This window comes from Ovis aries, chromosome 4, assembly GCF_016772045.2.
Source record: "Ovis aries strain OAR_USU_Benz2616 breed Rambouillet chromosome 4, ARS-UI_Ramb_v3.0, whole genome shotgun sequence".
Classification (NCBI taxonomy): domain Eukaryota; kingdom Metazoa; phylum Chordata; class Mammalia; order Artiodactyla; family Bovidae; genus Ovis; species Ovis aries.
The window spans coordinates 34,964,299-34,989,821 of record NC_056057.1 but is presented as its reverse complement, the minus strand read 5'-3'; the positions used below and the strand labels follow the sequence as shown (position 1 = coordinate 34,989,821).

The 25,523-nt window shown below is 41.4% G+C and overlaps 1 protein-coding gene across 1 annotated transcript in view; it reads left to right on the top strand.

Moving 5' to 3' along the window:
- Positions 1-25,523, top strand: part of GRM3 (glutamate metabotropic receptor 3) — a 242,523-nt gene that overhangs the window by 197,985 nt on the left and 19,015 nt on the right. Inside the window, exon 4 of the mRNA XM_004007802.5 lies at positions 18,923-19,989. Within this exon, the coding sequence (XP_004007851.2) occupies positions 18,923-19,989 (1,067 nt within the window). The remainder of the gene's footprint in view (positions 1-18,922; positions 19,990-25,523) is intronic.

The window sequence follows — 25,523 nt, the reverse complement described above, 5'->3', positions numbered from 1 at the left end:
CCATAGTTCAGAACACGAGTGCTGTTGTCATACAGGCCAGGCCTGGTTGTGAGATGTTCACCTACTAGTCTCGTGACTCAGCCTCTTTCACATTCACTTCTCTCACATGCAAATGTTCAATAAGGACCCACTTGACTTGGTTAAATTAAATGAGATGATATATGGAAAGCACAAGTGTAGCACTCCTCAAGTAGATGCATGTGTAGCAATGTTCATAAATATAGCTTATAATTCCTCTCTTAGATGATTATAAGAAGGAACTTTTGAGAAGGTACTGCTGCTGCTGCTAAGTTGCTTCACTCATGTCCGACTCTGTGTGACCCCATAGACAGCAGCCCACCAGGCTCTCCCGTCCCTGGGACTCTCCAGGCAAGAACACTGGAGTGGGTTGCCATTTCCTTCTCCAATGCATGAAAGTGAAAAGTGAAAGTCAAGTCACTCAGTCATGTCCAACTCTTAGCGACCCCATGGACTGCAGCCCACCAGGCTCCTCCATCCATGGGATTTTCCAGGCAAGAGTACTGGAGTGGGTTGCCATTGCCTTCTCCATGAGAAGGTACTAAAGGGTATTTATTATCCAATAAGAGAAGGTGCATATAATGCCAAATGCCTCAATGGTCACAGAAACCTGCAGCCTTACTCACTTCCCAGCAGCACCTAAAATTCTAGAAACTAAATACAATTGGCAACCCACTCCAGTATCCTTGCCTGGGAAATCCCATGGACAGAGGACCCTGGCAGGCTACAGTCCCTGCAGCAACAAGAGTCAGATACGACAACCACCTCCATCTAACACAGCAATTAATAAAAGAAGAAGGTCTGATCCAACAATGCTGCGTGAAGTGGATCGGCTTCCGGGACATGCACCTGTACACCTTGGACCGTAAGCTTCTCTTCTGGGCACCACATCTCTCATCTTGTTGACCAGACCTCTGATGGGAACTGGGCTGTATGGTGTCCCTCAGCCATCACAGTCACCCCCAAAACATCTGTCTCCAAGTTCATTGTTGTAAGACATATCTACCTGTAAGATATATCCCTGCCAAGTCTGCTCCACCAGGTTCAACTACTTCACTAGAAAGAAGACTCCACTTTCTATGGCAGTTATCCCAGCCAGAGACACTTGATGCCATTTGCTGAATTCATTGGATGAAAATAAAAAAGAAAGCAATAGCCATCATTGTTTGTATGTCTTTATACATGTGTGTGGGAAGCAGTAAATCTAAGGGGAAAATAGCTTTTCATCTTTCCCCTTTATCCCGGCAACAAAATTTTTGCAAATTTCTTCTCTCTCAAATCATACATTATTAAGAGAGGCCTTGAAAAAAGAAAGGATTTTACATTCATTCCAATTGCTACCTTAATAATGTTCTTGCTTATTGCTTTTGCTTCAAATGAGTTATCATATACTACATTTAAGGACAATCATAAACCCTAAAGCCAACCACAGAAATGCTCCAAGGACAATTTGGAACCTGTTTGAAGAAAAGTATTGAAAGCTGACCACTGTAGCAGCAGCAATCAGAGATGTAGGGGCCGAGTTGAAGTTAATACCAGGCTGCCCAGCAGGCCCGGGGGCACAAACACATCACAATGGCTATGATCAGCAACCAAAAAATGAACTCTCCTCCAAACTGCAATTTCTGCAGTGCAATTACTCAGAGGCATTTGATCCAAGATGTACCATGTTCTACCTCGTGAATGCCAAAATCACACATCATCGCTGCCTCCTTCCAAAGCTGTCTGTCATTAGTTCTGAGTGGAAAGCACTCGCCACGATGAAAATAGTCAAAAACAAAATAGATTTAAAAACAACACACACAAACAACAAAACAAAACACACACACACACACAAATCCCTTCCTACTCCACGCTCCACAGAAGCTGCTTTGAAGTCAAAATAAAATAGGATCTGCCAAGTTCTAGGAGAATGACAAAGACTCCCCACTATCCTTGAATATATCCTTCCCGGCCTTCCAAAATTATCTATTCCCAGATGATCATATTCGATCCCATTAAGATTGCAGACTTTTACAAAATGAACTGATTATCCAACTCTTACAGTGATTTTAAATTTATACTCCAGTCTCTATAACCAATAATCATGCCCTTGGGAGCAAGTTTTGATGTGGCGAATATTTCTGGCTCATGACACATGGAAAGCGTATAAGTATTGTGGGAAAAAAAAAAACTGGATACTCAAAATTCACACATCCAATGCCAGTGCCTAGACACAGCTCTGAGTGAGGCTCATCCTGCTGGGAGTAGACCAGACCTGCATTTAGGGCATGACAGGTGCGCTAAAGAACCTGCCTGCCTATGCACGTAGATGTAAGAGACCCAGGTTTGGTCCCTGGGTCTGGAAGAATCCCTGGAGAAGGAAATGGCAACCCACTCCGGTATTCTTGCCTGGAGAATCCCATGGACAGAGGAGCCTGGAGGGCTGTAATCCATAGGGTCACATGATCCATAGGGTCACACAGTCAGACACACACTGAAGCAACTTAGCATGCAAAAGGTGCTCTCTGATTTCCATCAGGGTCTCAGCCCTGGTGCTTGCATGGAGAGGCGAGGAAGAATTACTTTATCTCAAAGTCATTATTCTAAAATAGATAACAGAAATTAATTAAAACCTTAAATTGGGCCTTCCCAAATTAACTCATCAGGTAGTATGTATTAAGTACCTTACACAAGCAGATAATCTACTTAACTTGCAAACATTTTTTAGTATTCAGATGAAAGCTTTGAAGTATTAACCCTAAATATATCAGGTTTCTTCAGAGTGTTATGACCATACTTATAGCATCATAATAATATACAATGGGCTTCCCTGGTGGCTCAGTTGGTAAAAAAAATCTTCCTGCAGTGCAGGAGGCCAGATTCAATCCCTGGTTTGAGAAGATTCTCTGGAGAAGGAAATGGCAACCCATTCCAGTATCCCTGCCTCAGAAATCCTATGGGCAGAGGAGCCTGGCAGACTACAGTCCATGGAGTCGCAAGAGTTGGACAGAACCTGGTGACTAAACCACCACCAATAATAGACTATAATAATATATACTCTACCATGTATGTTTATAAGAATTTTATCAACTTATCATCTGATGCTTGGGGAGGTCCCTTGCTTTCTGCCTCGTATTATTCATTCTTTCTTTCTTCTTCTAGTTCCTTTATCCATTCCTCCAGCACAAAATTGGTAAATGCTAGCTACTAAGGTTGTAACAATTAATAAGACAAAATCCTTGCTATCAAACATGTTATAGGTTCTCCAAAAGAAAAGGACTGGGATAGGAAAGCAGAACCAGAACGAACTTTCCAAAACAGAATTGCTTCCACCTTTCCAGGCTCTTCCCCCTTCAGCAGCACCCCCATGCCCATCTTCTGGCAAGAAATCCCTAGAAGTACAGAGAGACAAAGTCATAGGTTTTTCTTGCTCAGTTCCATAGCCAAAATCATACCCTGAGGAAAAGGTCCAACATTTCTTCACTAGCTCTCGCTTTGCGTGTGTGTGTGTGTGTGTGTGTGTGTGTGTTGACCTCCAAACCTAACAGAGGTATGCAGGCAAGGTCTAGGGTGTGGTGGGATGCAGTTATTTCATAAGCAATTTGCAAAACTGGAAACAAAGACAATAGTACAGATAATATGCTCCATGGTAACAAGCTGAATGAAGAGGAAAGTTTTCTTAGCTATAAATAAACATATTATGTTCTAAACACTTAGGCGGTTTTAGTCTAATTTAGGTCAGTGAAGTCTGGAATCTAAAGAACTATGGTTTGTAGATTAGCCAGGGTTCCTATAATGATTATTGGAACAGACCTAAGCCATTTAATGAAGACTCAGAGAACCAGCTGGCTGACAACATAGTGGCTGTACAATGGTAGACACTGATTCACTCTCTCATTCATTCATTTGTTAATTTAACAACCATTTTTCAACTACCTACCAGAGGACAGATGCTCTAATAATCAGAGAGTGATAGAACCTTTCAGTACACTGTACACTATACTAAGCACTGTCAATGTAACGGTCCCAGGAATTCTTTGGGTCACTGAAATACGAGTAAGTAACCAGTAAGTGATGAAACCCAGATTCCAATGTCGGCAGGCAGGCAGGCTCCAGTGCAAATTGATGCACGACATAGTTCCGGGTCTCATGGGGCTCTCAGTCTAGACTGGGGTCCCAGAGCAAATAAACAATTTATTAACGATGAATCACTCTCTGCTACAGGTATACACACAGGCTCTGGAACCCCAGAAGAGAGTTCATTTATGGTCAGGCCTCATTGTTTACTTGCCTTCTCCACCAAAACACTTCCTTCAGTTACTTCCTCTCTCCTCGTTTTGAAAAGAAAATCAAATTTTGAAATCTTAAATTTTCTTTTTTTTTTATTTTTATTTTTTTTTTAGTTTTTTATTTTTTAAATTTTAAAATCTTTAATTCTTACATGCATTCCCAAACATGAACCCCCCTCCCACCTCCCTCCCCATAACATCTTTCTGGGTCATCCCCATGCACCAGCCCCAAGCATGCTGCATCCTGCGTCAGACATAGACTGGCGATTCAATTCACATGATAGTATACATGTTAGAATGTCATTCTCCCAAATCATCCCACCCTCTCCCTCTCCCTCTGAGTCCAAAAGTCCGTTATACACATCTGTGTCTCTTTCCCTGTCTTGCATACAGGGTCGTCATTGCCATCTTCCTAAATTCCATATATATGTGTTAGTATACTGTATTGGTGTTTTTCTTTCTGGCTTACTTCACTCTGTATAATCGGCTCCAGTTTCATCCATCTCATCAGAACTGATTCAAATGAATTCTTTTTAACGGCTGAGTAATACTCCATTGTGTATATGTACCACAGCTTGCTTATCCATTCATCTGCTGATGGACATCTAGGTTGTTTCCATATCCTGGCTATTATAAACAGTGCTGCGATGAACATTGGGGTACATGTGTCTCTTTCAATTCTGGTTTCCTCGGTGTGTATGCCCAGCAGTGGGATTGCTGGGTCATATGGTAGTTCTATTTGCAATTTTTTAAGGAATCTCCACACTGTTCTCCATAGTGGCTGTACTAGTTTGCATTCCCACCAACAGTGTAGGAAGGTTCCCTTTTCTCCACACCCTCTCCAGCATTTATTGCTTGCAGATTTTTGGATCGCAGCCATTCTGACTGGTGTGAAGTGGTACCTCATTGTGGTTTTGATTTGCATTTCTCTAATAATGAGTGATGTTGAGCATCTTTTCATGTGTTTGTTAGCCATCCGTATGTCTTCTTTGGAGAAATGTCTATTTTCTAACACCGCACACAAAAATTAACTCAAAATGGATTAAAGATCTAAATGTAAGATCAGAAACTATAAAACTCCTAGAGGAGAACATAGGCAAAACACTCTCAGACATAAATCACAGCAGGATCCTCTATGATCCACCTCCCAGAATGCTGGAAATAAAAGCAAAAATAAACAAATGGGATCTAATTAAAATTAAAAGCTTCTGCACAACAAAGGAAAATATAAGCAAGGTGAAAAGACAGCCTTCTGAATGGGAGAAAATAATAGCAAATGAAGCAACTGACAAACAACTAATCTCAAAAATATACAAGCAACTTATGCAGCTCAACTCCAGAAAAATAAACGACCCAATCAAAAAATGGGCCAAAGAACGAAATCTTAAATTTTCTTCCTAAATAGTAGGATTATTTTTCCATCTCCCTTGGTATTTGTTGAGGTAGTTACACCTGGCTTGAAAAAACCGTTTTTCAAGGGCCTATTCTGTATTAGTCATTATTTGAGGGGTAGAAGTTCAAATACCCCATCAGGTATGGATTTGAACTGCAACTCCCATCAGCCATGGCTGTTTTTCAATAAAGGCCCAGGGTTACCTGGTCTTTCTGTGATTCAAGAGATGAAAATAAATCTAAACTCTCCTCTCAGTATTTTAATAAAGCTAATTCAAGTGTTTTACAAATACTCTGGTGGCTCAGACAATGAAGAATCTGTCCTCAATGCAGGAGACCTGGGTTCGATCCCTGGGTCGGGAAGATCCCCTGGAGAATGGAATGGCAACCCACTCCAGTATTCTTCCCTGGAGAATTCCATGGACAGAGGAGTCTGGAGAACTACAGTCCACGGGGTCACAAAGAGTCAGACATGACTGAGCAACTAACACTTTTACAAATGCAATAAAGGACAAATAAAACTATTTCTCAGGCTGATCTTAGCCTATGGATCCCAGATTACAGTCTCGAAAGATAATAAAGTTGGCTTGTGCCACTGAGGAGCTCAAAACAAGGATAGCAATGGAAAATAGAGACAAAGATGATTTATACTAAGAGAAAGACGATGAATGCCGAAGAAAAGGAATGTTAGACGTAGGCTCAGAGAGGAATTACACTTTCAACTGTGGTTCAGCAAAGGGCAGCAAGTCAATGTGAGCAATTTCACAGGCATTTACAAGAAAGAGAGGGCATATGCAGCGCAGGAAAGGGGATGAGTTAAGCTGCAGGTGGAAAAGTGCAGGCTGCATCACAGCAAAGTGGAAGAGGATTATTGGAGCTTCTTGTGCATTGTGAAGGGAGAAAGTGAAAGATACAAACAGTGAGATGGACTGGATTTTGCAGGACTATGGAATTTAGCATGATACTTTATTCTGGAGGGTATAGTCCCAAGGATCACCAATACACAAGATGTTAGGCGTCCTTCAATGAAGTAAATGGAATAAAGTTTGGAAGTCCAAATCTTGGGGAAAGGCTGCATACCACATCAATCTCTGGATGATTCTCAAAACAGATTCACAAATTAGATGCTCTAAAAACTAAACCCTGTACAGTTAGGAACAAACTTTAAAGCAGTTACCTAGCTTCCACATACTGTAGGTGCTTTCAGAATATTAAGGTTGTATAGATAGATGGATAGACAGGAGTATGCTATATATTGTTGTTTTGTTGAGTCAGTAAGTCATGTCCAACTCTTTTGCGACCCCATGGACTGTAGCCTGCCAGGCTGCTTTGTCCATGAGATTTCCCAGGCAAGAATTCTGGAGTGGGTAGCCATTCCCTTCTCCAGGGGATCTCCCCGACCCAAGGGCTGAACCCGCATCTCCTACAATGGCAGGCAGACTCTTTACCACTGAACCACCAGGCTATAATAGGAGTGTGAACCGTTAAAATAAAGGGGGGGCGGGGAGAGGAGAGAGACCGGATACAGAAAGTTACCTAGGAGGCTATTATAATAATCCATTGTAATAAAACATTTTGGGATTGCTAGCACTCCCTGTGTGCCAGATATCACATGAGGTGCTGTTCATATATACATATTGTAATGAGAACCAAAGTTAGGGTAAGAGCAGTCCTCACTATTCACTTTCAGGAAAAAGTTGGATCAGCCAGTATTCACTGCTCCCCTCTCATCCTCTCAGCTTTTTCTATAATTTCTCCCTGTCCTTTTACTTCTAATACAAGTATTGCTGCTGCTAAGTCGCCTCAGTCTGTGTGACCCCATAGACGGCAGCCCATCAGGCTCCGCCGTCCCTGGGATTCTCCAGGCAAGAACACTGGAGTGGGTTGCCATTTCCTTCTCCAATACAAGTACATGGGCCCTATAACTACAATTTGAAAGAAAACAAACATTAGACATTTGAATGCTGCCATTAAAGCATTTTTCCACTCATTCCTCTTTTTACTGTTCCTTGAAGTAGGTCGTTAACAGTGCCAAATCCCCATTCTCCTTTTTCTCCTCCTGGGTTTTAGTACATAAGGATCAATAGCCAAGAGGAAACAAATTTCAATGTTTGTTTAAAAAAAATGAGCAAGGGCTTGGTCTCTTTCCCACCGTCCTCGCCCTACAATACCGCTATGATATTACAGGTAGGATATAAGGCAAAGGCCAGAAGCGGAAAAAAAAGCTTTGGTTTGCTCCCTCTAAACAGCTGAATCTTTAGAGCAGATTCTAAGCCTACAAATCCAAACGTCTGTTTACATGAGGAGTGAATATCAGAACTTTATTTCCCTCATCTTCCAGGCAGGAAGAACAGAGAGCCTGGAGGAGGATCAGAGCTACTAGACAAATGGCAGCATGTCTGCATACTCTGCAGACTAGATGTGCAAACATGGGCATGAAGATGGTCCAGGTCAGCCCTGAGAGGTTGGTGCCTCCATCAGTTGGGAGGTAGAAGAGTACCTGCCTGTCTTTCTTAATCACTGTGATTCTAACAGGAAAAAAGATCCATGAACATCAGACTCCGCCAATCACATCCACAGATTCTCTTCTATGAAGGAGAAAGATAAGATGGAAAAAGAGGTAAAGTTAAGGAGCAGAAATCCCTCTTTCTTAGGCCAGAGGCCAAAACATGAAAGGCATTATTTTAGGAAAGCTGGACAAACCTTCTTTGCGCCAAATTCTTTCTCTACTGAGATATCACATTCCATCATCAATAATGTATCCCTGATGACCTTTCACACTGTCCTCTAAGTATGATCTCTTTCACTATGAACAGCCCTGAAAGGAGTAACCTAAACAGAATCTAGTACTTTGATGGGAATTACTTTTGCCTAGGGCTATGTGGAAAGCTGCGGTATTGGGAACAAGAAAGCATGCTGAGAAAAAAAGAAGATAAAAAGGAAGAAGATGAGTCCCAAGAACAATTTGTGCCACCTTCATTGTTACACATCTGCTCAGATGCTATCAGCAAATATGATCACGTTTTCACTGATTTCAAGGATGACTTTGGGTAAAGTCCTGATGTTAACAATGCCCAGTCCTCTGGTTTTGCAGCAAAAGCACCATCTGGGAAATGAGGGAATTTATGCAAGAAAATGATGTATATATATATGACTTTATAATAGACAAAATTAACTTGGTGATAGAATCCTAACATCTCTTAAGTAGAATGATTATGTATTATATAAGTATGAGTGAGTGAGTGAAGTCGCTCAGTTGTGTCCGACTCTGCGACCCCATGGACTGTAGCCTACCAGGCTCCTCTGTCCATGAGATTTTCCAGGCAATAGTACTGGAGTGGATTGCCATTTCCTTCTCCAGGGCATCTTCCCAATCCAGGGATTGAACCCAGGTCTCCCGCATTGTAGACAGACGCTTTACCATCTGAGCCACCAGGGAAGTATAAGTATATATATATATATATGTATGTATATATATAATGTTATATACATTATAGGTACTATGTCAGTATATACTGTCTAATTATATAATTGACATGTATGTGTGTGCTCAGTCGTGTCCAGCTCTTTGTGACCCCGTGGACTGTAGCCCACCAGACTCCTCTGTCCATGGAATTTTCCAGGCAAGAATACTGGAGTGGGTTGCCATTTCCTTCTCTGGGGGATCTTCCTGATCCGGGGATTGAACCCACATCTCTTGCATCTCTTGCATTGGCAGGCAGATTCTTTACCTCTGCGCCACCTGGGAAGCCCTATATAATTGATAATTACATACTAACATATTATATAATTATATAAGGGATATGATAGAGTTCTATCAGTAAGTTAATTTAACACAATTGGAGGAAGAGCGGAAGACTCATCTGATTCAAAACGATTCCTGAGGTTGATTAATTTCTAGGAATATTTTCTAAGAAGGAACAGAATAAATAGTTTTATGATACCCTTTGCACTCTTATTTTTAGAATAATTCAAAATAGATTTTGTGCACAAATTGGGGTGAAAATGTAAAGCAATTACTTTCAATTTTGTCACCTTAATTATTCTGTTCCAGCAGAACAGAAATCCTTTTGGGAAGATGCAGGTGTGGAATTTTTAACAGAGTGTGAAAGTGCCTGATGCTCTGACAAGGTCACTTAACATACAGGAGTTCATTGATGCAGTCGCTCTCAGTGAAGACCTGCTCCGCTACAGTCATTTAGGAAAAGCATGACAGTGTAACAGCAGACCCACATACTGGGAGGAGAAGCAATTTATTTCCCCTGTATTCTCTTTGCACCACACCATACAGAGTGTCAAACGCATGTCCGGGCATGCATAAGGCAGGAGACTAGAAATTAATTTGCTTCCCTCATAGAAACCGCAGTTACCGCATGCTAAGCCGCCCTGCCTATCTGTGGATGTTCATCCATGAATGCTGAATAAGATTTCTGCCGTTTGGCTTTTCATTTGAAATGGTATACTGTTTGCTTAAAAAGGGAAACTCATTTTATCAAGTATTCTTGCAACCATGATTATGTTCAGAATACTAGCTTTGCTACTATATTTTAAATACGTTTTCTTTTTTTTACCAGTTTTCACTGCTGACTTACTATCACCTCTCTGAAAGGGATTTTCTCAGTTTTCAACTTCACATTTCACTCTCGTGCAGCTTTAGAATTGGAGCCCAGAAGGCCAAGTGACTGAAGGGCAGGACAATGGGAAACAGATGCCTTCTTTTTTTTTTTTTAACAAAGTGATGGACATGTGCTTGTATCCAACTTTGGTTTGGGGAAGCATTTTTTTTTAATCTATGTGATTAAATTATTTAATTCATGTGAGGTAGTCACCTTTAAAAGCATGAGGACAGATTAAATTTATCCTCAGAATTCACAATTTTTTTTTTTTTCATAAAATTGAACACCTCTGGTGAGTGTTGCAAAGTCACAGTGTTCTTGGGTGCTTAGATTTGTGCAGGAGATGTCACATTAAAAAGGAAGAAAATTCCCACAGAGACCCCACTGCTTGTTCCCCCCGACAGCTCTTCTCGCTGTGATCTGCTCTAAAAGGGTCCCTGACACCCACCCCTGTGACACACAAGACACTGCTGCTCTCCTACAAGGTGATTGAGAGCCAGGAGACACCCAGCCGGGCTGACTGGTTTTCCAAAATGGATAAAAGGAAAATCACAGAGATCTGTATGAAATGGGGTCTGCGGTAGAGGTGAGAGGATGCGGAGAGGGGACTGGGGGCAGGAAAGCTGTTGACGAATGTGAAAAGGCAAGGACTTTGAAGGAGAACACTGAAAGGACTTTGTAAGCTGGAAATGACTGGAGGAAGGAAAAGGACTAGATAATTATAACACCCATTTTACAACACCAATAAAGAATTCCTCTGGAATGGATGTTTTCCATTTTTAAAGAGGTTTGAGATTATTAAACTATTTCTAAAACTCTAAACAGGTATTACCTTAGACCAGGATATCTCAGTCTTGGCACTGATGAAAGTTAGGGCTGGGAAATTATTTGTTGTGAGTTTGTGATCAGTGCCTTATGGACTGGTTAGTAGCACCCCAGGCCTCTCTCCACTAGATGCCAGTAGTAGCCACCAGCCTGAGTCATAACAACCAAAATATCTCCAGACATTGTCAAATATTTTCTGGGAGGAAATATTACTCCTGGCTGAGAACCACTGGCTGTTAACCATGGCTGTGTAATAATACAGTAAACTGGTAGACTCTGGGAGTTGGCAATGGACAGGGAGGCCTGGCATGCTGTGATTCATGGGGTCGCAAAGAGTCGGACACGACTGAGCGACTGAAATGAACTGAAACTATCAAAATACAAGTGCAGGCCCATTTCCTAAGACTGATGTTTAATTGGTCTCTGGTATGTGTTTGAAGTTCCTAGAATGATGATATTTGACCTACTAAGTCTAATCATCAGTTTAGGAAACAATCAGTGAATGCATACGGCATGCCAAGCATTGCCTTGGATGATGAGAGAGCAAAGATGAATGAGAGGCTATTGACCTATTGAAGAGATGGACCCACAGTGGAAACATTTCCAAGATGTACTCGATTTTCTTAATGTTAAATGTACAGGACACTGTACCAACACAGAGGAAGAACTGGTAGCCTGATGGCACAACATTTGAGATGTCACTCCATTTCCATCAGCACTGCTAAAACTCAAAAGCAGCAACATTCAGAAGTAGAGCAACCAGAACTCACATACATAGTAGTTTTACTACTGTCAACATGTACGTATGTACACTGTACACACATACACACATCAGAAGTGCACACATGTATTGGAGAGGTCACAGCATCACGCAGGAGATGCTCTCAGCGTCTCCCCCAAATTCCCTTAGCACTCACTGTTCTCATACATGTCAGTCAGTTCAGTTCAGTTCAGTCACTCAGTCGTGTCCGACTCTTTGCGACCCCATGAATAGCAGCACGCCAGGCTTCCCTGTCCATCACCAACTCCTGGAGCTCACTCAGACTCACATCCATCAGTTCTGTGATGCCATCCAGCCATCTCATCCTCTGTCATCCCCTTTTCCTCCTTCTCCCAATCCCTCCCAGCATCAGAGTCTTTTCCAATGAGTCAACTCTTCGCATGAGGTGGCCAAAGTACTGGAACTTCAGCTTCAGCATCATTCCTTCCAAAGAACACCGAGGGCTGATCTCCATCAGAATAGACTGGTTGGATCTCCTTGCAGTCCAAGGGACTCTCAAGAGTCTTCTCCAACACCACAGTTCAAATGCATCAATTCTTCGGTGCTCAGCTTTCTTCACAGTCCAACTCTCACATCCAAACATGACCACTGGAACAACCATAGCCTTGACTAGATGGACCTTTGTTGGCAAAGTAATGTCTCTGCTTTTGAATATGCTATCTAGGTTGGTCATAACTTTTCTTCCAAGGAGTAAGTGTCTTTTAATTTCATGGCTGCAGTCACCATCTGCAGTCAAGGGCTTCCTAATAGATGCATCTGTGACCCTCTGCCAGGGAGCTTTCTCTGGCCACAGAGCCATGCTCTGTCTGCATCCAGAGCAGCTGAAGGGGCCTGGGCCAGCCATTAACCAATGACAAACAAGAGCTGTCCCATCCCAGCTAGTGAGTAGCTTTGGTATTCTGTCCCAACACCCATTCTGTAAAGACCCCAGGGAGAATGAGACCCATGGCTCTCATGCACACAGTCTTGTTTTGGATTCATTCCTGTGTATGTCTTATTTCTCCATTTCCCTATCAACTCTCAAATCAACTATTTGAACCCAAATCTAGTCTTAAGGTTTACTGCCAGGATAAACCAGCTAAAGACGCAGCATGATTCATATAAGCTGAAGACTTTAAAAAGAAAGGGGAAAAGGCATGACCGTCAACAGCAGCCTGGCAAAGTAAATTGTGGCACAGCCATATAATAAAATATGAGGCATCAATAAAAGTAAACCAACTATAGCTTCTTAATGTTACTTGAATGAATCTCACCAAACTTAATTTTGAGCAAAAGATATTAGAATTAACATAACCCATACTTTATTACTATATTCATATCACACATAAAATCAGGCAATCCATTGTTCATGGTACTTAAAGATGATCATGGTACCGTTGGGAAGAAGCAAGGGTAGACAGGGATAGGAACAAGAGTACTGGCAATGTTCCATTTCCTAACATCCATAACATTACATAGGAGTATTCACTTTGTGGTAATCCTTATTTTTACCCCTTTTCTGTATATGTATTTCAATTAAAAGTTCTTAAAAATTTCATCATAGGGCATGTGAGAAAAGCAATAGATTGTGTAATGGAGATCAGGACTTGGGGAAGAGAGGGTAGAAAAAGATGTGGTAGTTATATTAGCTCAGGTTAAAAATGGTCCCTAACCAAGATTCAGGGGCCACCGTGAACCTTCCAGCTAAAACCAAAAAAAGAAAAAAAAAAAAAAAAACAAGCAAAAGCAGACCCTGAGCCTTTCCCCTGAATTGGGGCTCACTAATTTCCACTCACTGCTATTTTCTCTGTGCCTTGCCTCCACACTCTTCATTCTTAGTCTAGGAAAACATTGTTCCTTTCTGAGCCTCCACCAGTGCTGAAAATTTCAGCCGTAAGATGTAGATTCTAGATAGGGAAACAGGAAAATGTGTAATGAGACCTCAGACGTGTTAGCTGTGCTAACTTCTCAGGAGAACTGGAAAGGTCTTTATACTGTCTTAACACTAAAAAAATGCAATGTTCTTTCAATAGCTTTTTTAGAACACTCACTTTCCCTTGCACCTGAGGAACTTAGCCAGTATTTTTCCAGTATGAGACAGCACTTCGGACATCTAGATGGTGCTGAGCCTCAGCAACCACTATCAGGTGATAAATAACCATGGGAATGCATCGGCAATTGTGTTCCTAATCAGTAGGTAAATTAATTACACGTAGCCAAGAGTTCATTTTTATTCTTTCCTATCTTCTTGCTGCATGATGTTTGTAAGGATTCTGTTGGCTCCAGCCAGAGGATTTTGATTTCTTCACCTCTTGACCCCTAACAAGGTCTTTCAAGGGAAAAGCCATTTTCTGTCTTCTCACCTCGGTCTTTATTCCAATCCATCAAAATAGTTCACGGAAATTTCAGTGATGGCCTGGTTGTAAAATTGGAGCCATGTTGCTGCTGGTAGCTCTTGCAATCTTTATTAGCATTTATGGATGTGAACCCAGGCAGTGGCAGTTATATTCCCATTATTAACAGCCTGTTAAGAGCCACATTACTGTCTTACCTTCATTGGACTTCTGTCTGAGAAGAAAAAATAAAGAACTGATTTAATTTCCTCCTGCCATTGACCTGTGGTATTTGTAAGGTATCGACCTGCCTCATCTCTATGAAATGGACCCTAGGAGGGCAGGTCATCTTGGTATGAAACTTCCCAAATAAGTCCATTTGAAACTGGGATCAGAACTAACTGGATAATGAGCTAAACTGAGAAGTTAGTATGCCTGATTCGAGGCCAGATCAGGTTTCCTCTGAAACATGAAGACCTGATTTTGAGACACTAGCTCAGTGAAGTAGATTTTGGAGAAAGATTCTTAGTCTTTGTGGGGGAAAAAAAAAAAAAAACCAAAAAACTCCGCTATCTTTCCAATTCTTCCCCAAACCCTTTAGTTTTTTTCATGCTGTTACCACAACAGAGGTGATTTATCTTTCCATTTTGAATGATGCTTAGTTCCCTTGGGGAAATTCAACTCGAGAAATAGGAAATTCACTCTAAAGAACAGTACAGCTCATCTCCAGAGAACCATACTTACGGATCTCTGGACTTGAACTATTTCCCAGGTGAGTCATTTGACTCAGAAGCAACTCTGAGTGCATCAGGAAGGTGACAGGATCGATACTTGCACGCTGCTCTGTCACTTGAAGTCACTCCAGCAACACCTGAGAAAGAGCTAGGTTTTCCTACCCGCCTCCTCACTATCCAAGTCAGTCGTGTTTGGATCAGCATTCAGGTGCAGGAAGATTCTCCCTTGTGGACTATTTGATGGATACAGTTTACCTTTTTCTTCTAGGTTCCCCTTTCATTCTTTTTCCTTCTAGTATCGACCTAGCAAGGGCTTCCCAGGGGGTGCAGTGGTAAAGAATCCACCTGCTATTGCAGGTGACTCAAGAGATCCGAGTTCAATCTCAGGGTTAGGAAGATCCCCTAGAGGAGGAAATGGCAACCCACTCCAGTATTCTTGCCTGGAGAACCCCGTGGACAGAGGAGCCTGGCAGGCTACAGTCCATGGGGTTCTCCAGGCAAGACTCTCTCAGATCTCAAAGAGTCGGACATGACTGAGGGACTAACACACACACAGACACGGTAGCTCTTTATTCCAAACTACAGATCAGAGCACTTCTGCTGACTATGGGTTTGTTACATATTTAATGAGACAGACTTAATAAGAGGAAAATTTATATGAAAAAATTCCACCAAATGACTGTTTACCACCCACTTACCAAGCACTTGTGATAATATTTGCAGCAGTATCATTTTCCTTATTTATTTACTTTGCAAGCTGTTCTGCCTGACCTGGCCCAATTATTCATTATACTTTTTAACTTAATAATTTATTTTTATAAAAATAATACATGTACATATTTTTTACATGACTTTGACAAAGCTCATAAGAAAGAGCAATAGTTTCTTGTCACCCTTTCCCAAGTCAGTTTGTCCAATAATTTGACTGTCTTGATACTGTCCTCCTTCTATTTTCTCTTTCTTTCTAAAATATCTGACTGAATGCTGAAATTCCATAGAATCTTCTCAAATCTTTGTTTTTTTTCTACTTTCCTTCTGAGCATTTTGGTCAAACTTTGAGAATTCTCTCAAATTTAACTTTTAATCCTTATACTGAATTTCTATTTTCTGCTCTCAATTCCAAAAGTTCATTCTTGCTCCCTGAATGTTCCTTTTTAAGAATAGACTGTAGCTGTCTCCTAGATGCAGCCTCTTTCCTTATCTCTCTGAGCTCATTGTTATTATAAAGTTTTCATCTTTTGCTCCTTGCATTGTCTCTATTGATGCCAAATTTCCTTTCCTGGTTGTTTGTCTTTCTCTTTCAGGTTGGAAGTTTACTCAAATATCTGGTGTTCCTTGATTGTTAATGTATATTTTCCTTTTTTATTATTGTATTTTGAATAGGTATTATAATCATATGCTTCAAAATGCAAAAATATAAATATAAAAGAATTCAGTAAAAATTTCCCACCCATCTTTGCCATGCATCTGCCCACTTCCCATCTCTCGCCATAGGTAACCACTATCCTTGGGCATCCTCCCAGAGCCTTTATGCACAAGAGCCGTAGAAGCCACATATCCCAGCCATTCTTGAAGTTGAGTGTAACCCTGTAACTAATTTCTAGTCAATAAATGTGAACAGAAACACGTGCCACTTCCAGGTTTATACTTTTCGGAGGCAGGTGCAACTACTTCATACTCTTTTTCTCCTTCCACCGGGTGGATGCTGATGGGAAGGAGGCCCTAGGACCTGGTACAGCTTTGAGATGGAAGGGACCCGAGTTCCTGAATCAGCGTGTGTAGGAGAGATACCCATGGACCAAGACCTTAGCCTGCTCCGTGAGGGAGACATACACTTCCATTGTATTTGAACCCTTAAATAATCTGGGTCTATTTATCCACACAGGCAAGCCTACTCTAACTAATTAAATTTGTCTACACATCACAGAGACACCAGCCACATTCTCTACATTTAAGGAAAGAGTAGAAGTCAGCAGTGTGAAATAGTAGGCACAGAGTCAACCAGAGAAGGTGGCATAAAAACGGCAGCAGATGTCGGCAAGAGACGTGATGAGCAGCAGCTGGAAGAGCGGAAGCAGACACGCCTAGACAGCTGCTGCTCTTCAGTTCAGTTCAGTTCAGTCGCCCAGTCGTGTCCGACTCTTTGTGACCCCATGAATCGCAACACACCAGGCCTCCCTGTCCATCACCAGCTCCCGGAGTTCACTCAGACTCATGGCCATCAAGTCCGTGATGCCATCCAGCCATCTCATCCTCTGTCGTCCCCTTCTCCTCCTGCCCACAATCCCTCCCAGCATCAGGGTCTTTTCCAATGAGTCAACTCTACGCATCAGGTGGCCAAAGTATTGTAGTTTTAGCTTCAGCATAAGTCCTTCCAATGAACACCCAGGACTGATCTCCTTTAGGATGGACTGGTCGGATCTCCTTGCAGTCCAAAGGACTCTCAAGAGTCTTCTCCAACACCACAGTTCAAAAGCATTAATTCTTCGGCGCTCAGCTTTCTTCACAGTCCAACTCTCACATCCAGCTATAAGAGACAATGTTGAGGGTACCAATCCTGTACAGTTAGGAACAAACTTTAAAGCAATTACATAGCTTCTGCATACTGCAGGTGCCTTCAGAATATTCAGGTTCTGTGTAGACAGACAGACAGATAGGAATATGTTATACATGGGGCTTCCCCAGTGGCTCAGCAGTAAAGAGTCTGCTTGCAGTGCAGGAGCCACAGGAGACATGGGTTCAGTCCTTGGGTCAGGAAGATCCCTTGGAGGAAGGCATGGCAATGCCACTTCAGTATTCTTGCCTGGAGAATCCCATGGACAGAGGAGCCTGGTGGGCTATAGTCCATAAGGTCACAAAGAGTCAGACATGACTAAAGTGACTTAGCATGCATGTTGTAAATCAGTCAGTCAGTTCAGTCGCTCAGTCGTGTCCGACTCTTTGCGACCCCATGAATAGCAGCACGCCAGGCTTCCCTGTCCATCACCAACTCCTGGAGCTCACTCAAACTCACATCCATCAGTTCTGTGATGCCATTCAGCTATCTCATCCTCTGTCATCCCCTTTTCCTCCTTCTCCCAATCCCTCCCAGCATCAGAGTCTTTTCCAACGAGTCAACTCTTCACATGAGGTGGCCAAAGTCCTGGAGTTTCAGCTTTAGCATCATTCCTTCCAAAGAAATCCCAGGGCTGATCTCCTTCAGAATGGACTGGTTGGATCTCCTTGCAGTCCAAGGGACTCTCAAGAGTCTTCTCCACCACCACAGTTCAAAAGCATCAATTCTTCGGTGTTCAGCCTTCTTCACAGTCCAACTCTCACATCCATAGATGCTTGCAAATATGTAGTCAGAATCATTATCCTCCAAAATATGAAAATACTACAGTTGAAGGATTATGGATGAGTGGTTTTTTTCCATCTGAATCATCTAAACTGTTTAAAAGAAAAATACCATCCATTTATGGTGAAAATATTTTTTCTTGACTTTGAAGGAGAAAAAGAAATCTTCCTTTTTAATTATATACTTCCATGAAAATATTTAATTTCTATGCATTCAATAAATAATACAGATATGATCCAAAGTTTTGTCCATTCCTATTTGGAGTTTTTCAAGAAATGAATATTTATATACCACATAGACTATGACTGCATGTTCACCGTTCCCCAGTTCCCCAGTTCCCCAGTTACATAATCAGCTCCTTTGAAGGCAGACACTATATTGTACTCGAGGATTGTCACTGGCACTTGGCACATAGGAGGCACTCAGGAATGTTAAGTGAATGAATTTATGAATGCTTGAGTATTCCAGTAGCTTTTAATATGTAAATTCAATGGTAATTGATAAATTATCTCAGCCTTGGAATCTTATTCCCTGTTATTTCAGTTTTGCTAAGTGTATGATATAAAGTCATTGACTGATCATACTTAAGACACCTAAACAGTGTTCTTTTCTTTTTCTTTTACTTACACATCACAGCTCCATTCATCGCAAATAAAGGTGTAGATAGCATTGTCAAGTTTGACACTTTTGGAGATGGCATGGGACGATACAACGTGTTCAACTTCCAGTATGTGGGTGGCAAGTATTCCTACCTGAAGGTTGGTCATTGGTCCGAAACCTTATCACTAGATGCTGACTCTATCCACTGGTCCCGGAACTCAATGCCCACTTCCCAGTGCAGCGACCCTTGCGCACCCAATGAAATGAAGAATATGCAGCCAGGGGATGTCTGCTGCTGGATCTGCATCCCCTGCGAGCCCTACGAATACCTGGCTGATGAGTTCACCTGTATGGATTGCGGCCTTGGGCAGTGGCCCACTGCAGACCTGTCTGGCTGCTTTGACCTTCCTGAGGACTACATCAAGTGGGAAGATGCCTGGGCCATTGGTCCAGTCACCATCGCCTGCCTGGGTTTTATGTGCACATGCGTAGTTGTGACTGTTTTTATCAAGCACAACAACACGCCCTTGGTCAAAGCATCAGGCCGGGAGCTCTGCTATATCCTGTTGTTTGGGGTGGGCCTGTCCTACTGCATGACGTTCTTCTTCATTTCCAAGCCGTCACCAGTCATCTGCGCATTGCGTCGACTGGGGCTGGGGACCTCCTTCGCTGTCTGTTACTCAGCCCTGCTGACCAAGACAAACTGCATTGCCCGCATCTTCGATGGGGTAAAGAATGGCGCTCAGAGGCCAAAATTCATCAGCCCGAGTTCTCAGGTTTTCATCTGCCTGGGTCTGATACTGGTGCAGATTGTGGTCGTGTCTGTGTGGCTCATCCTGGAGGCTCCAGGCACCAGGCGGCACACCCTTCCAGAGAAGCGGGAAACAGTCATCCTAAAATGCAACGTCAAAGATTCCAGCATGTTGATCTCACTTACCTACGACGTAGTCCTGGTCATCTTGTGCACTGTGTATGCCTTCAAAACGCGGAAGTGCCCAGAAAATTTCAACGAGGCCAAGTTCATTGGTTTTACCATGTACACCACGTGCATCATCTGGTTGGCCTTCCTCCCTATATTTTATGTGACATCAAGTGACTACAGAGTAAGTCTTGGAATGGTTTCTCCTTTTCCTTTTTCCTGTATCCTTCTACTGTTTTGTTATGTAGAATTTACAATAGATTCTCTTTATCTCAGCAATCAGGTAGCTAAATAACAAATGCTATAGTGAACTGCCATGTTGCATATGGAAATTAATTCACTGTGTTTTAAAAGCATTTAATTTGTGCTTACTATGTGGAAAACATTGTGCTAGGCACAGAGAGGAAGATACATGTATACAGCATGGTCATTCAAACAATTTATAATCTGGTGGGAGAAAAGTATAATACACACACACCTTTAAAACTTTTAATTAAATTTAGAAAATGAATGACGAGCGAATAAGACTTACACCACTAGAAATCTAATGAGAATACTTTAAATTATACACAAGAGGCCCGGGCTACCATCGATCGATCTATAAGTTAAAACAGACTTGCAATATTAAGCCAGGATCACTTTAAAGACCTAAAAACTCTCACTTGAGTTTCAGATAAGCATCATTATTTCTCTAAAATGGGTTAAAATACAATGTTCACTTATTGTACTTTTCCTAAACGTTAGTTCCTGTAGGCATGGTATATATATGTAATCCTTGAATTAGTTAAAATTTTTACTGTCTATATTCAGGCAATCAGTGATATGTAGTTCAAAGTTCTGGGCTTCAATATAATTATCATCTTTTCTAAAAGAAACTGATTCATCATTCCATCAAAACTTCTCAAATTGTTGAAATGATCCATCAGTTGCTCTTGCATTTAAAATTGTAATTTTAGTATCTTCCAATGAGTGAGTATGAGTGAGTATAGGAATTTTTCCCTCTTAAAGCAGTCGGTTTTTATTTTCTATATTTCTTAAGTTATCATAAAGTTTTCCAGAGGCATTATGGTTTCCTTGTTACATTGTGATTTCACCAAATAAAGTGCCTCTGTAGGTTAGAATAGTCTCCAAAACTTTTGTTTATCAGCAGTTCCTGTGTTGCCAAGCTCTTGAATATCGCAGCTCAAAAATAAGACAAAGCTATTTACAGCAACAGATCAAGAGACCAGCAAAGCTTAGTGTGTCTAGTCTATTAAATTATCCACCAGCATATGACTCAAAGCTCTGGACGACCACAAAGGAAGAACAAGAAAAATGAAGACTATATACTCAGTGTTGGGGTGACCGTCAGGCTTTCTGAGACTATCTATAAACATTTTTGAAAATCTGTCAAAGGAAAAAACATCAGAACCAAATCAGAGGTCAGAACTAAAATCAAAGGCTAGATTATATGCACCACAAGTTTTGAGTGTGGGGATTAAATGGAGAACTACAGTTCATGTATTTTAATACTCTCAATTCTATCTTTTATTTTTCAGTACACATCACCCTCTTAAAGACCTGTAAGGATTTTTTTTCCAGTTCTTAGGTAGCCATCTTTAGTAGATAGGACTTGGGGTATTGGGACTGCAAAATGGTTATTACACTGTTAATTATTTCAGCCTCAACATATGATTTGAAACTATTCTTTCTCAGAAAAGCTAATTTTAAAAAATAGCAGAAAATACTACTTAGAATGAAATTTAATTTCATTGAATGAACTAGCATTTATTTCTAAAAATGACTTCCCCCCCTTTAACATGAGAGCAGTATCATGATTAAATGAAATTAGCTGAAGCCCCAAAGTTTCACCACATGACAGGTTACTAGAGAAATGCAGCAGAGAGCGTAAAAGGCAGTGAAGTTGAGTGTTTGAGGTGTGTGCTAATTAAGGCAACAAAGCATACAGAGATCATCTGAGGTCTCACTTATCCTTGCAATAATGCCAACCCTAAGTTTACAAGAGAACTGAGAAGGTACACCAGAGCCTCCAACACAGTGGTTCTCATTTCAACTGCACACTGAATCAACTGGGTAGCTTTGAAAAGCTACTGATACCTGGGGCAGAGCCCCAGAAATTCTGATTTAATTGGCCTGATCTGTGGCCTGAACTTCAGGATTTGTCAAAGCTCCCCAAGTGACTCTCACTTACAGCCACGATTAAAAATCACTGCTCTAATGAATCACATGCTCTTCTCATCTCATAGATAGCTTTAGTGTGGCCTGCATTGTTCTGAAATTCTTTGAAACATCTGTCAAAGTTAGAAAACTGAGAAATTTTATATAGCTATCCAGATTCTTGGCTCCTCTTAACAAAGTGAAACATGTGAACCCTAATTCCTACATGCAGCAATTAGCTGGTTGAGTAGTGTTCATGTATCTAGACAGAACTCTCACTCCTATTGCCCACAATGCCCACCAACCCCTGAATTCTTACACTTGGTTTCCTTCATGTGTGAAGTATTTGAACTTGGGCCCCTTGTTTTAGACTGAGATTTTAAATTTCTCAGAGGTAAACCATGTGGCTCAGATAGAATCAGCAGCACTAGAGAAGTACCCATTAATCTAAGAACCAGCATTAGAAATCTGGACATCAGTCAACAAGGCTTATGACTCAGTACTTTGCCACCCACTGGGAGTTACGCATAAATATAAAGTACCATTCCAGTCTTCAAAAAGCTTATACTCCAGCTGGGAAAAAATAACAAGAATGAATGAATCCAAGACTAATGCAGAATAGTTTATAATTAAATTACTGATACAAACTCTTAAATGCCTATTTGTTTCAAAAAAAGTGTTCGATCAGTAAGAGCTTGGTCTTTCCAGGAATACTCCTGCTGAAAAAGGTGAGATTTCACCCTGGACCTTCGTTGGAAAGTGCAATTAAGGTAGTTAGAGAATATAAGGCTTACAGGGAATATTCTTGAAGCAAAATAGAAATGAACCAAGAAAATATGGTAATATTGGTTGTTCTCAAATGGAAGGTTAGGAGAGTCCAGTAAGAAACTCATGGGAACTGGCAATTTGGTCAGATTATACCAGGTAAAAGAATTCATTTAAATAATGTTTAAGGGCTTTGAGGTCTTGTGACTTTTTTTTTTTTAATTTTTCTTGTTTTCTTTTGGTTGGTTGTTCGCTTGGGCAAAAAAGTAACATAATTAAGGTAAGAGGGAAAGAAAGGAACTGACTCTACCTATTCGACCTCCAAGACCTTACTCTGCTAAATGCTTTGCATACTTGAGCTCACTTATTCTCATTAGCACCCTGGAAAGCAAATTTCATTATCCATTGGAAAGATGAGTAAACAGACTCAGAGGATAATTAACGTCCCAGGTGGCACAGTTAAGAAATAGTAGGACAAGATTTTTGGATCCAAATCCATGCCTTTCATGCTACACCACAAACTTATCTGTTCTTAATAGGAGGAATACATTTGTAGGAGTAAAGCCTAAAACAAGCAAGGCTAATTGATGCTATAAGAGGCATCAAGACAAAGCAAGCAAAAACCTGGGTAAGAATCCAAAACTGTGAAGAATCTTAGAGGAATACCCAGACCATCTCCTTTATTGCAACATAACCGTCCTGGATAGTGTAAAGAAACAAACACTGAGCCATCAGGGATTCGTATTTTGTTCAGTCATGTTTTCCAAAAGTATTTGAGCCTTTATCATGGGCCTTGGAGATGCAGCAATTAATATAGACCAGCCCCTCCTTTTTTATAACTTATAGTCAAGTAGGGAGCAAGAGGAGATAGAGATGGAGAGTGAGTAATGAACAAATGAAAATTTGGGATAACTCATGCAGGGGTGAGTGCTGTGATGGAAGGGAGAGGGGGTATGCTACCTCCCAAGCTTTAAGGTGTATACACCTGGAAATCTTGCTAAACATTTGGATTCAGTGAGAAGGGATGAGGCCCAAGATTCTGGATTTCTAGCAAGCTCTTAAGTGATGGAGATGCTGCTGGGCAAAGGACTGTACTTCAGGTTTCAAGGTGCTAGATTCTTTTCTGGGGTAGGGATAGGCAAAGCAAATCTAGGCAGAGACTTGGGGGTGACTTTAGAATTTTTTTTACAAGGTTTAAGTACTTGCAAAGAAATTTCAGTGTTCCCATGCTGAATATTTGAAGACTTAAAGAAATGTATCACATCTCGTTCTTTCAAAAAAAAATCTTTGCCACCCCTCCTAGTACCCATTTCATAATACTCGACTGAAAGATGGAAAAGCCAGACAGGGGAATTCCGCACACTAAACAGATGAAGCAGTAAGCACAAATGCCTCTAGGCAAAAATGTCATAGCAAAGAAAGGTGTATCTGGCTACAGTTTAATGAGCAGATGGAAGTGTGATTTTATATGAGAGGTAGGCAGGGCGTGGGGGGCTAGACCACATAGGATTTCATAGCACATAGCAAAAATTTAGATTTTGTTCTATATGGAAAAAGAAACCACTGAAATTCACTTTTAAGCAGAACAGTTTAGTAATCTCACATTTTAGAAAAAAAAAATTCAATCTGCTGAAGACACTATATGACAGAAAGGCAAAAGCAGGAGAGGGGAGAGTGGTTAGGTATTGTGGTAGGTGTTCCGGTTGGAGCTGATGGTGTCTGGAGCCAAGGGTAGGATGTCAGTGATGGAGACAGAACCTGTCAGGAACTGTGAAGGGTTTTTAAACCATCATGCAGTCTAACAGGTGAGTCCACCACAGTTTCAGGGATGCTGACAGAAGACAAGAGATTCCTGATTCAGAGACAAAGGACTTTATCACCCACAGCCACCACTGTAGCCGGAACATCAGCATTTGTGTAGGCTTCCCAGTTTCCACTAGGCAATGCAGAGTGGGCTGGTGACGCTTGCATACACAGTCATCAGGACAAGATCAGTGTTACTGACCTTTCACCTTCTCTTTGAATCTGTCACAGCCCAGCACTGTTACTGATCTTATCCTTTTTTTAAAAGGTGGGTATTGTGTTCATCGTAGGCTTTTAGCAAGAAGTGCCTCACTTTTCTCATTCTGATCCCAGCCCTAAATTCTCCCTAACAGGTCTGGGTAGGATGGTGACTTGGTTGTCTGTAAACAACAGAGCATAAATACTTGAGTTCTTACCTCCCCAAAGTTTCCCAGCATACTGGGTCTGATGTATACAGTTGGCAGCTACCCTTGGGGATGGGGAGACTTTCATCCAATCCTTCCTGTCTTCTTAAGGCAGCTGCAGTCAGGATGGAGAGTAAGGGAAGAACCAGGTAGAAGGCAAATCTGCATGCCAAGAAGGAAAGCACATTTGCTCTGTGTTTCAAATGAAGATCCAATGTTTCTGAGCACCCAAAACCTTGAACTGAATGGCAAGATCATCATTATTATCACTGTTCAACTTTGGAGACCCCTTGACTCAGGAGGCCAGAGCCAGGTAGCTATCTGCCTAGGGAATATTGCTTGTGTATTTCAGCTTACTTGGCACTGACTCACATAGACAGCAACATTTTTAAAGGCATCCATCTCAACTCAGGTCATTTGCTATCTCAACACGATGACATTGCTTAGTGTCTTGCCTGGTTTTAGCATAGAGCTCAGCAAGTGTTCCAGCACTGCAGCTGACTGTAAGAATCTCTCTAGATTTCCTCACATCAGTTTCTCATTCTTTGGTGTAGCTCTTTTGTCAGCATTTTAAACCCAATGCAGGTCA